At 32.6% G+C, this 12,904-nt stretch overlaps 3 protein-coding genes across 4 annotated transcripts; 1 reads left to right on the top strand and 2 right to left on the bottom strand.

Moving 5' to 3' along the window:
- Positions 1 to 321: 321 nt before the first annotated feature.
- Positions 322 to 5,829, bottom strand: Mad (mothers against decapentaplegic homolog 1). 2 transcript variants are annotated; one of them, XM_076772942.1, is made up of 3 exons: positions 5,087 to 5,829; positions 3,413 to 4,726; positions 322 to 3,332 (listed from the first exon to the last, which is right to left on the bottom strand). In XM_076772942.1, exons 2-3 carry the CDS (start codon positions 4,657 to 4,659, stop codon positions 3,173 to 3,175), a joined length of 1,407 nt encoding a protein of 468 aa, XP_076629057.1. In that variant the 5' UTR covers positions 4,660 to 4,726; positions 5,087 to 5,829; the 3' UTR covers positions 322 to 3,172. The 2 variants fall into 2 exon arrangements, with proteins under 2 accessions (XP_076629057.1, XP_076629056.1); XM_076772941.1 differs by having other exon boundaries at positions 5,083 to 5,828.
- Positions 5,830 to 6,100: 271 nt separating this feature from the next.
- On the bottom strand, positions 6,101 to 10,294 carry Ints8 (integrator complex subunit 8). The gene is made up of 12 exons (XM_076772923.1): positions 10,097 to 10,294; positions 9,581 to 9,998; positions 9,263 to 9,500; positions 8,956 to 9,192; positions 8,639 to 8,884; positions 8,310 to 8,559; positions 7,833 to 8,243; positions 7,512 to 7,766; positions 7,189 to 7,441; positions 7,009 to 7,127; positions 6,369 to 6,718; positions 6,101 to 6,298 (listed from the first exon to the last, which is right to left on the bottom strand). The coding sequence occupies exons 1-12, from the start codon at positions 10,266 to 10,268 to the stop codon at positions 6,179 to 6,181; spliced, it is 3,069 nt and encodes a 1,022-aa protein (XP_076629038.1). The 5' UTR covers positions 10,269 to 10,294; the 3' UTR covers positions 6,101 to 6,178.
- A 275-nt stretch (positions 10,295 to 10,569) lies between these two features.
- Positions 10,570 to 12,498, top strand: LOC143345601 (protein phosphatase 1 regulatory subunit 42). The gene is made up of 6 exons (XM_076772948.1): positions 10,570 to 10,751; positions 10,830 to 11,135; positions 11,224 to 11,458; positions 11,518 to 11,640; positions 11,736 to 11,873; positions 11,957 to 12,498. The coding sequence occupies exons 1-6, from the start codon at positions 10,611 to 10,613 to the stop codon at positions 12,088 to 12,090; spliced, it is 1,077 nt and encodes a 358-aa protein (XP_076629063.1). The 5' UTR covers positions 10,570 to 10,610; the 3' UTR covers positions 12,091 to 12,498.
- Positions 12,499 to 12,904: the final 406 nt, after the last annotated feature.

The following is a 12,904-nucleotide window of genomic DNA, read 5'->3' as shown; positions in this document are numbered from 1 at the left end:
GTAATAAACGGTACAAGTTGTTGTACATGTTCGAATGATAAATATCGCGACGGATAAGGAAAGGAATGCGCCTTTCAACGCGTTTTGCCGTATCTTTGAGTCCTCGGTCGACAATCTTTATAATTTTACAACTAAAATTACGTCATACGATATCGTACTTCTGAATCGCGACAGGTAACTACGCCTCTTATCATCGTCGTCTAGAGTAATATACACAATGACACTGACATCCCAAAGAAACGCAAAGGAAATAGCGAAGAAAAAGCCCGCAACTATCGGGTCTAAATGATATATAATGTGGAATGAATTCTGAAGATGTACTTGTTTTTTTGTTACAGCTAAAAAAAAATTTATTTACACTGACTGACATCTAGGATGATTACGAGTCTCTTTCCAAATCACCGTTTGTAAATAGTCGATTCATATACATTCACGTGTACATAAATACATTTAGTCTCTGGAAAACTATTATATTTTTAAATATATCCCTACGTTTAGAATTCAGGGCTGTAGATAGAAGACAGATTTTTTATATAACGTTACAACATTTTGTAATGTTTTAAGCGTTATTTGGCAAACAATGCATCCGTTCGCCTTGTTACATGCTATAATAAATTTAAATTTAATACGTTTATGATTACAATATTATAAGGCGTGTATACAATGTAAAAGGCATCCAAGGCACAACTTGGGCGGTATGTACTTAAATATATAAGTCGTAGCATTATAGTTCTTTAGTGTAACATTAACCAGGCTTTCTCACAATTAGCAACCTGAAAATAGTAGCAACGAAGAAGCGATTATCAGGTGATTTGGAAACGAGATCCGTAATATATTGTGCTTGCATTAATAAAGAAATCAAAATACCAACAAAGAGTAAAAGCTCCAAGTATAGGTATTATATATGTAACTATTTATACATACATCTTGCAATAAAGCATTTGTGCTCGTTACAAGTGCGACAAGCTCGACATACCTAAAACATTAATTCACATTTGTTTCAATCGGTGTACATATTTAAAAATTTCATCAACACCAATTATTATCTAAAGTGGTCTCGGTGAAAAATATTCTTTCATTTTAACTAAACAGATTTCACAAGTGATCACGAAGAAACGGTAAGTGGAACGATAAATATTCTTCTGATTGAATATTTTTATTCGTCGTGTATAAGATCGTCTTATTTTTCTCGTAATGGGTTATTGTCATATTTCCTTGTACGATTTGCATTCATAGGTTTAATTTTTTTATTACATTCGTTAATTCGATGAAGCAAAAAACATTTATCATCGTTGATCACCCACACGCGATTTGTTAAATTTGGTAGCAAAGAATCACAGCTAGGTATATCGACAAATAAGTAACAACAGGCGGCAGTGGCTTCTGTTTCACAGTTCTCAAGTACTCTTAGATAGTGTTATATGATCCGTATACCTTCTTCATACTTATAATTTAAATATACGTAGGATATACATAAAAGTAATTTGATGAATAGTTATGAATTTATCAGCAAGCCAGAAGATCATTGGAATATACATTATGTCACAGGCAATCACTTTTAAAATATTAAGTCAAATTTGTGCTTTGTAATACCTGTGTATCTTCATGCAAAAATTAAACAAGGAGTTGGTGTTTGCGAACAATTATATCATGAAATTAATGTTCCGTCATAAATACATAAAAAGATACAGACAAGACCATTATTAATACCAAATCTTTCGTGTGAAAGTCCTTTCGATATTTCGGATTTCACTGAATGCGAACTAAATATTCATATGACCTTTCTAGCTCATTACCGAATGTATGTGACACACGATTGTTACACACAATATTGTATAGACTTCTTATAGAACTTGTACATCAGTCATTAAAATATATGAAGTAAATTACGTTCTGTTTGAAGTAAATATTTTTTATAAAAAATTCATTTTTCGTAAAAAGAAAAATTAATACATATAACATTCAATACGATTTGGCATAGTTTAAATAAAGAGCGTCACATACATACGATTTTGGCACTTTTCAGAATTCTACTTATAAAATTTCCATCGTTTTGTACCAAATATAACACCAATTATTTCAATTGCACACGATGCCATATAATTATTATACTTTTTGTATGTACATTAACCTTTGTTAAAGTCTGAAATTTGCAAACACTTCTGAAAAGTGCAAAGCTAATATATAATTCTTATATTACTCTCAAATCTGACAAGTAGCAAGTAGGTAGATGACTCTGTGTTAGTTGTCACATTAGTTTCTTATAAGGCTACATCCAAAGGCTTACATTATATGAATGTTAGGGAACGTTGCACAAAAAATATTCTTTATTTGCATTATTAAAGTTAATATTCCAATATGTCATCGGATGCAGTTAACTTTCAAACGTCAACGTGAGATCAGCATCTGATGTCTATATTGAAATATTAATTGCATTACTATTAGTAAAATCGAAATTAATAATCCTTAGATTATAGTCTTTATAGTAATAAATTTGAATAGTCTAAGGCTTGTTTAGGCATAAATCAGATGCTTTAAAAGCACGCATATTCTGTTTAAAACTGTAAACATTAAAAATGTTATTTCATTGAAATCTGAATTATTTATCCATATTGGCTGGTAATTATTTTTCTTCGTTCCATATCGGTAGATTTGTTCACCTATGATCAAAAAAGACTCAAAACAAATCTAGTGAAGCATTCATGATATAGCGCTGGCAAATATTTCCACAACAATTTTCCATATAAAATAAAGTATTAGAAGTAGTTGAATAGATTTGAAAAATATGATTTTTCATATATGTATATGTAAGACATATTTTTTACTATAATTCTCTCCCTATGTAACAGCCAAAAGTTGTACAGCTTTTGCGCGTACATCGTGATCTCTCAAATTTTCATATCAAGGATCACATTCAATACTTATTGACTTTTGCAATCCTTTATTTTCATAAGAATTATATTATCAATTTTCTTCGTTGCGCAGACACGAGATAAGTCTCATATTGGGACAGCATTGTCTTGCTTACCATTCTCATTATTCTTTCTTAAATCTCTTATGATGTCTATATTACTATCGCACTATGTAATATTAAAAACTGCTCTTGAATCATCAGGTTTCTTTCTACATTTCACTATTTTTTTTCTCCTTGCAATTAAACACGAAACACAAATTATGACACAGAACTTATAGCATTATGAGGAGAACCCATTTGCGTTAACACTTTATCCAACCACTGTAAGGGTCCGTGTAGGTGTGCCTCAATCCAACAGGGTGTTGATGTAACATCTTGTCTATGGTACTCAGCACCCCATCCTTTAACAAAGGACATCCTGCAACAAATATTGTTATTATAAATACATCATTATTTGCATCCTTAAATATTAACTTTTGAAATTATTATAAAATTTACCTTATTGTACACATTTTTGTTAATTCATAGACAGCTTCAAAACCGTGATTAACACTTTGTGAAAGCAGCTGAGCAAACTCCTGATTATTAAATATCTTCAATGAACATCCTGGTGGAATCTTACAAACTGTACTAGGATGAAACCCATGATGATGATTACAATTTCTAGATTGCACAAATATAGCAGAATCAGAGAGACATTCTGCATACACTTCACCACCTACATAATACAGATGCACTCCTTTGCCTATATGCCTTCTTGTATTTTCAATAGTAGAATTTCGATTGACATTAGACAATTGTCCAAGGCAAAAACGATCAGAGTTGTTACTCGGATTTGTAAAACCATCCACAATAACAGAGTGAGAATGACAATGAAAAACTTCACCCACTCTACAATTTAATTCATAATATGCGATAGAAGCCCAATAAGGCGGTTCTTGGTAACACACTGGAGCTACTTCGGATGTTCCACTTGTATCCATTGCTACTGGATCAGGTGGTGGTGACTGTCCAGGTTGTGAACCATCTTCAGGTGGGGAATATGCTGGAGGTGGAGTTTCTGGTAATCCATTAGTACCATATGGACTTTGTGGATTTGGTGATGTTGTACTTCCTGGACTTGGAACAGACCCAACAGAAGACATAGGTGAAGTTGGATTTACACCACCAGTGGATCCAGCATTGAATCCACTAGAAGAATAGGACACATTGTGTGGCATTGTTGGTTCTGCTATTTGTTGAAATGGTAACAATGAATGTCCTGGAGCATATTCTGAATGTCTAGGAACCAGAACTGGTGGCAGTACTGGGCTTTCCACTCTTTTATAATGATAAGGATTGATGCAAACTTCTTTCTGTTTTGCAGAGAAAGGGTACTGACATAATTCCAAAGGTTTCAATTCATGGTGTGACTGCAAATCTGGCCATCTCCATACTCGACAATAAATTACATGCGGTAAACCCTTACGATGTGAAACTTGCAATCTACCATCTAAACTTCTTGGAATTGTAACACATTTACTAGGTGTTCCTGGACAACTTAAAGCATGTTCTAATTCTTCTATTGCACCTTTTCGTTTTTTTAATTTTTTTACTAAAGAATCCACTGCCTTCTCTGCCCATTTTTCCTCTTCGTCGCCCTGTTTCCAACCAAGCAACTTTTTCACAGCAGGACTAGTAAATGAAAATAAACTGTTCAACGAAGACATAGGTCCAGAGCTTGATGATCCTTCTTCATCATCCATGTTAAAAATACTGTAATATGTAAACTATCTCTATGATGTTCTTATGGTATTTCTGTTCCTAAACAACCTGTAATTCAAGACAATCTATCAAGCTCCCTAGATTTAGAATTTCCTAATATAGTTGACACAAATATCTCTTGTATGTCTATTACTATCTACTTTGCCTCAAAAATGAGAAAATTCTATATGAAATACTAGGTAGCTGTTAAAATCTGTCTGTTTCGAATTACAAAGGTGTTAATAATGCTGGCGACGCATAGAAACAAATATTGTTTTATATGTGAGGTTAGACATTTCTAAAATCCAGTTCGTACAGTTCGCAGGATAAAAGGCATGTAGCAGCAACACGTCGAAAAGCGTATTTTAAAACACACACGAAAGAAAAATGAAAGTTAACCAGAAATAAACTGCATACACACTTACGTACAATGGCCTAGCGATCCAGCATTGTTTTTACTACAATCTCCCACTCCTGTTACCACATTCTTGACGCCAACCTCTCGCCATCACAATCAATTAAAAATATCCGCGAATTTATCGATTCCACACCTTGACTTTATCGTATTTTTAATGACAACAGTTCTACGAACACGATAAACATCTAAGCAAATTTTCTTGTAATACAGTATCGCCACTCGCAGCGTTCATAATCTTTCTGTCTCTCTCTTCCACCTTATCTTCTCTCCGTCTTTCAATCTCGTTTCCGTGGCGGTCGGGGTATTTGCAATGAGCAATAGTTACCAGAGAACGTTCAGAATTTCAGAAAGCGTTCGAAACTGTCTCGCGTACTCACCAAAATTGAGTATCTAAAAATTTATTCTAACGTAGCGAACTGTTTCTTGCGACATTTATTTACTCCGTTTATCGCATGCAGTTTCAACTACAGATATTTATCCTTAGAAAGAACGAAACGTCGTATAACAGTGTTATGGCGTTCGAGAACATCATGGCGCCGTGTTTACGAAGACTGAACACCGCGAGAACTGTACACTTTTAACTATACTAATACACGTTGCTTGCAATTTGTCAAACTCCACTATCGTCGTATGTTACCTTCGATGATCGGCCTCTCTCATCCGCTGTATTTTTAATACGCAAATATTATTTATGTATACGTTTATGTACAGCGGTAATATGCACTCATCGTGCTACGCAACGCGACAATGTATTCAACGATAAGGGCTGATCGTAGATGACTCACTTGGAGAATCTGTTACAGTATATTTGTCTAATGAAAAAAAATACCATTTTACATTTTTAAAAACATTTTTTTTAATATGTGTCGTTAGTTTAACCAAACTATCGCACGTAACGAAATTATTTCGTTAATTTCGCGTTTCATCAGATCGATTAGAGTAAAAAACAAAAAGCTGTGATTGGTACGAGCTAAACGCGGAAATGGAGGGAGATTTGATTGTTTCAATTATCGGTTACAACTGTAAATATAAAAAACGATATATTTAAGTAGTAAAAAGTTATTATACAGTGGTACAAAATTTTGTACATATACATTTTTTTATTAATAAACGTACTGTTTTGCCAATGCCCTCAAAAATTTTGCTTTCCGAATATTCGCTGCCTCCCGCTGTATCTCTTCGTTATTATTGGAATTTAATTCCAATAAACCGATTACTTTAATCTAGAATAATAATTTTTATAAATTCCCTATATTTTTAAAATAAAGAAACTATATATGTACGACCACTAACCGCCAACTGTTTTCTATGATGTTCACCACGCTTCGTATGCAAATGTATAAGATATTCAAGAATCGTGGTATCCCAAATACAATGATAATATGCATCCATAGCATCGGCTGGAGCACAACTTTTTTGATCACTCGCTACCATTTTAAATGCTAAAGAATAATCTACCTCTTCCAAAAACTGGCATAAAACGGCAGCTTGAGTGTAACATTGTAAATGAGCACAACACTTAATCATGCGTCTATAAACAAGATCGTCGATCTGTGAACGTGGTACCGGTTGACTAAACAGATCACTAGCTACCATAATAGCCTCTAAGTAACACTTCATAGCGCTCTCGTAATATCCTAAAACTAAAAATATCGCGTCTTTAAAAAGGCTCTGAAATGGCCTAAAAGTGTTTTCATATCTTCTTCGCAGTAATTTATCCAGCTCGTTTTATATCTTTCGAAAATTTAATACAGAATCAAAAATGAAATTTTGTAAGGGATTTTCATATATCAGATTCTTATATTAAAAACATATAAACGATAGATCAACTTCTAAACGAGCCCTCAGCTTCGATCTATTGGAGAAACTTACCGGAAACATGAAATATAAAAACCTGTAAAAACTGTTAATGCGTCAATGTGTTAATACCTACCAAAATTCAGATCTCCCATCAATCTTAACCAACAAACATTACTTGGATAATATTTCAGAGCTTGTGTTAATAATTGAAATAATAATTCCCCAATACTTCTAATGTTATAAGAATTAGCACTGCAAAACATTTGTATATGGTTATGAAATAATATAAATTCTACAACGTATAGATACTTACTTTGGTACACCAGCTGGCCAAAGAGAAAGGTATTGTGTATGTAATTCTAGACTAGATTCGTCGCGCAAAACGTTGCGTAAACGTGCTAATAATGAAATGACAACGGTAAGAACCATAGGTTCGCGTAATCTATTAAGAGTACCGCCTATGCTTGCAATAACGTCTCTTGAAGCACTACCACTACTAGTTCCGCTACTACCACTGTTGCTACGTTTTTGAGGTTGGTCCCTGCTTGGGCCAAACGCAACTAAAACTAAAAATAAAACTACTTAATATTTCATGAGAATTTATAACATAGGTTATTTTATATTTGTAAAACTAACCCATATCCCATGCCTCTCTTGGAAATTTTCGGTTTCCCTTATACTTGACAATATCTTGACAGACACTACTAACAGCTGCTGCAAATTCAGTGTAACTCCAGCGCTTCTCTAGACTTGTGAGATAATCCCATTCAGCCATATTTAAAAGAAATACAGTACAATATTCAATGATTTCTTGCCGTGGGATAATTTGATCTGTTGCTTGTAATGTTCCAAGGCATTGTTTACACCTTGTAACCAAATTTTGCGTATCACCTATAGTATTTTTATGCTTTACATGTCTCGATCGTTATAACATAGTATTAAATTAAAGATGCTTACACATATTTGTTGCTGGCCATACATGAAGACACCTCCATATTTCAACAAGAAGACATTCCCAATTCACCAATTTACATAACTTAAATATTAACGTATTACCGCTTTGAGAGTGTTGCTGTGCTTCTTTTTCTAACACTGTTAAAATTTCAATTGCCCCTTCAAAATCTTTAGACATTACCAACTCTCTACTTTTTGCTAACAATACGTATGAATAATCTTGAAGAAAGCCCCTAGGAAGAGACATTACAACACTCTGTAATGGAATGGGTAATTCCCAACAACTATTCACATGCCATAAAGGTTTCATTCGATGTTTTCCATCTAAATGTATCAATATTTCGTGAATTTCAGTAGTATCGTACGATTGTATTAATTTTTGTTCTAATTCGAACATCTCTATTCTTGTGCTTTCTGAAATTAGAATAACATATCATTATATCATATCCATATAATTAATTAATATTTATATGTACTAACTAGAATATGTCGTCAACTGTACACCCCAGTCATTTTTTAACAATAAGTCGGGTAATTCGAGTTCTTCGTCAGTGACTGATTTCCTAATTTCATCTAATTCCTTTTCATCAAATAATGTTAAATACAAAGGGTCGCCAAGTATTTTGGAAGCAAACCCATCGATATTGCTTGTATGCACAAGATAAAGTAAATAACGAGAAATTCGTTTTTTATCTATATCGGATGTCTTTTCTAAAACATTTCCAAGAGCCTAAAATGATCCTTATATAATATGAATAATGAAGGAATAATGAGAAATATTTTTAATATAAAAAGAAAAATCATGTTACCCAGAAAAATACGTCGATTCCTTTGGAACCGGCTTCTCGTATTTCCGTCACGTAATCGCCAAGAATAATACTACCGTCCAAAATTTTTCTAACCAGATTCAAACATTGAATTTGGAGTAAAAGGTCACGAGCTACTATAAGCTTTCTGTTAACAGATCCTCCTTGGATATCAAGTTCTAAATTATCTCTATAAACTTGTGGAATTTCTCTTGAAATATTATCTGCTTGTAAAATTTGTAGTATATTCTGTAACAGAAATATGCTGTTAACATCCTCCATACAAATGTTTTTTTCAGTGAATATTCAAAGGTACATACATTGTATTGATCCTTGATTGATGTTTGCAATTGTTGAGTTAAACTCGAAGTAACATCATCTATAGGTACTTCACATGCTATGCAACAGCCATCTAAAAATTTCTTCTGAACTTTGCAATATAAGTTATTTTCCAAGTTATTCAAATTATAAAATAATTCTTTAGCCTGTATGATATGACGCTTTGCTTCCTGATACTCTTCTTTTAATAAATGAAACCTTGCTAGATCATAATGTATCTAAATAAAAATATTAAAAATTTAGTAACAAATATAATGTTCTAAGAATACTATGTTATAAGAATAATACCTGGCATTTGAATTCCTCTAATTTTATGGGATACATATTTTCCCAATTTTGTTTTATCTCTGTGCTATCTTCAGTTAGCATTTGAAAAGTATCAAAGGATAGCATTTTTGGATTTAAGTCTTTGTTTTCCAAGACATTATTTAAAACATTTATACTATTAGAAGCTTGTGCTTCTAATTTTCTAATTATATCATCTATTACACCTAGTGGTACATATGTTGATTCCTGAATCCCTGGACTGATATACAAAATAAAAATACAGTACAAAAGGAATGATTTGAAATGCTTTCCATAGATCATAAATGCTTAAATTCTTACATATGAAGGAACTGTTGCTTTGATTGTTTGTTATGCAAGGCTCTGTAAGTAATTGCTCTTATATGCCACCTGTGACACAGAACCATTGTGAATAGAACTTGGTCAGAAATTGTGTGTACTGAAAATTCAGGTACACTAGGTATTTCAACAGTTAAATCTGATGTTATATAAAGAAGATCTTGTAATAATGTCATTTGTATTGGCAAAGGTAACATTTTTTCTAATATATCTAAATCCCATTTCAAGTGTGCCGCTACTTTTAATGAAAGAATCTTTAAAGCAAGATTTCTGTGAGTCCATTTATTCGTAGTATTAGACTTTACTTCATTTGCCTCTGCATCAACAATTTTCACCTCATTTTCCTTCTGTTCAGAGTTTATTGTCATAAATTTTATTATCAAGTCTGTGGCAGAGGGGTCTACAATAAGAGCGAAAATGTAATTGAGGCAGTAATTTTATTAGCCGTTTGGTGCTATTTATGTTGAATATGACATTTGAGGTTAGATTACTATTTACCAGGAAAGGGTTTAGATAAATGTTGCTCCAGTAATGATGGATTTAATAAAAATTCAAACCACAGAATTGTATCGGGTGAAATAGGTACCGTGCCTGGCCTTAATAAATCCACATCCATTATGGCATCGTTAATAACCCCACGATGTTTAAAGTATGAAAAGCCGTAATGCATTCATCGTCAGACCGATGTGGTCAGATTCAGAATTCAGTGTCAGTGTGGCCAGATTTGGCATAATTGAGTGCATCGTCGTCGACATTAGTAACGACGAACTTTCCTTAGCGTTTAACGGAGTGGTGGGGAAAGCCGACATATCCTACCGCACGAGCCACATGTTACGTGTGGTCAGCGTTTCATGCGACTTCGGAAAATTTGTAAACGACACCAGATGTCACTGAAACGAAGTAGCGATACCATGCGCAAAACGCGCGCCATTCCAAGTAATGTTTGATCAATTATGAACGGATTGTGCGATTTTTCACGTTTACATTTGTCGTTTAATGGGATCTCGTAATTATGGTAAGACTAACTACCGAATACATCGAAAAAAAATGTTCTCAAGCGCAATTAAGCAAATCCCTCAGCAAAAAAATCAAAAAAGAAGAATTGTACGGCCTAACTCACTTACGTATGAGTAACATGTTTATTAGCAGTATTGTAAGTTATCGTTAGTGAAAGATAGCAGCATGTAATACGAGTCTTGATAATATTAGCACATAGTTGTTCGTTTTGTAGGGTAATTTTGGTCTTTATAAAAACCTTAAAGTGATATACTTGCAAAATAACAATATATCGGCGATAGAAAATTTACAGTTTGCATCAAATTTGACTCACCTCTATCTGCAACATAATATAATAAGCAAAATAGAGAACTTAGATTCCCTTAAAAACCTCCAAACGCTGTACCTGGGATACAATAATATAGTTGTAGTTGAGGGGCTTGAATGTTTAAAAAATTTAACTACTTTAGACATTAAAAATCAAAGGCTTAATCTTGGGGAATTACTATGTTTCGATCCACGAAGCGTATATACTTTATCCGTAAGTTTACAGTATTCTAATGTCTTCATTGTCACACGAAAAATTGTTAAGTAATTCTTTACATTAACACCTGTGACATTGTTTACAGACTTGTTTAAAAGTACTGAATATCTCTGGCAATAAAATGAGATCCTTAAAGGACATTAAAGACTTGCATAAATTAGAAGTTTTAGATGCTAGAAACAACTTCATCGACGATATCGATGATCTGACTGAAACTATAAGTGCCTTGATTTCTCTAAGAGATTTGTATTTACAGGACAATCCTGTAACTCAGCATTATAGATACAAAGAAAATCTTATCGCCAATAACGATACAATAAGTGCGTTCGTATTCGGGTATTCTGTTTGCATTTTATTCTAGAATCTATTAAATTTACAGGAAATTTAAATGGAAAAACGGTGACAGATATATGTCGATGCTTCATGAAACGATTTAAGATGGAGAAACATCTTCACCGAACGAAAAAGCCTTCTAGAACCACGTTAGACGAAGATATTACAAGTAATTTTAGATCATTCAGATCCTTTATATAAAAACACTCCTACATTATAGATGTAATTCGTTTTCAATGAAATTTTCTTTTTTTCTCATTCTAGATTCACTGAATTTACCACCGGCGTTTAAAAAGTCAATGTCTAGAGCAATGTTTCAATATCCTGGTCCAAAGTTATCTATTACAATTTCATCAGCCATCGATGAAATGCAACCGCAAATATTTCCGTCTTGGAAAACAGGTATATTAACACAATATCTATTCGGCTTATCATAATATGTATATACATTATTAATGATAAATCGATCATTATAACTAATTCAGCGCCAGGTACAAAAACTATAAGACACGGTCATATCACACCAAGACCGTTTTGGAGTAATGTTATTAAAACCAAGCAGCCTCATGTTGCGCGATCATTGATAAAGAACAAAGCTATTAAATTACCAGAAATTTAAATTATCTACCAACATATTATAATAGAACAATTTCTTGTATAACATTTAATACATTTGCCATTATTCGCTTTTACAACGTTACAACAACAAATTCGAAAAATAACAAACTACACATGTAGCATTACACAATTTTAATTGTGTATAATATTGAATACTATACGTATATGCATGCAAGAAAACAGATTCTTTCAATTAGACGTGTTCTTATTTATTAATATTCTTTTTTTAGAAAATTATTTATAATTCATTGTGTATTTTTCATTGATGTTTAATTTTTTTTTTTTTATAATATACGTATTATATTAAATAACTACTATTTAAATTATTCATTATTGCCTGCATGCTGGAAAGTCGTGCACAAAATAAAAATAAAATCTATAATAAACGTGTGCAAAAAAAAAATATATGGCAAACTATGTAAAAAGCTGACGGCAAACTAATTACAATAATATTTTATACAACTTTCTAGCACTGAGGCAATATTTATATGATATAAATGTGCATGTGACATAACATTTTTAGAACTGAAATAAAGTATATTGAAGTTCATGCGTGTGAAACAATAATTCAATTTAAATATAACAAAACGTGCATAGTTAAACAGTTAATATGCAGATGTCCTTATGCACGAAACACTATTACGGTATAATTATGACGTTATAAAAGTATAATATTAAGTATATAATATTATAATTATTACGTTACCACTAAATGAACAACAGAAGTATTAAAGTACAAAATACTAGTAACTACATTTGTACACTGCTTGAAGATTCCATATATTATTTTTAAAGCTTGACTTGATATGCCAACT

This window comes from Colletes latitarsis, chromosome 9 (assembly GCF_051014445.1).
Source record: "Colletes latitarsis isolate SP2378_abdomen chromosome 9, iyColLati1, whole genome shotgun sequence".
Lineage (NCBI taxonomy): Eukaryota > Metazoa > Arthropoda > Insecta > Hymenoptera > Colletidae > Colletes > Colletes latitarsis.
Note: the sequence above shows the minus strand (reverse complement) of the source record. Positions and strands in the feature narration are given on the sequence as shown.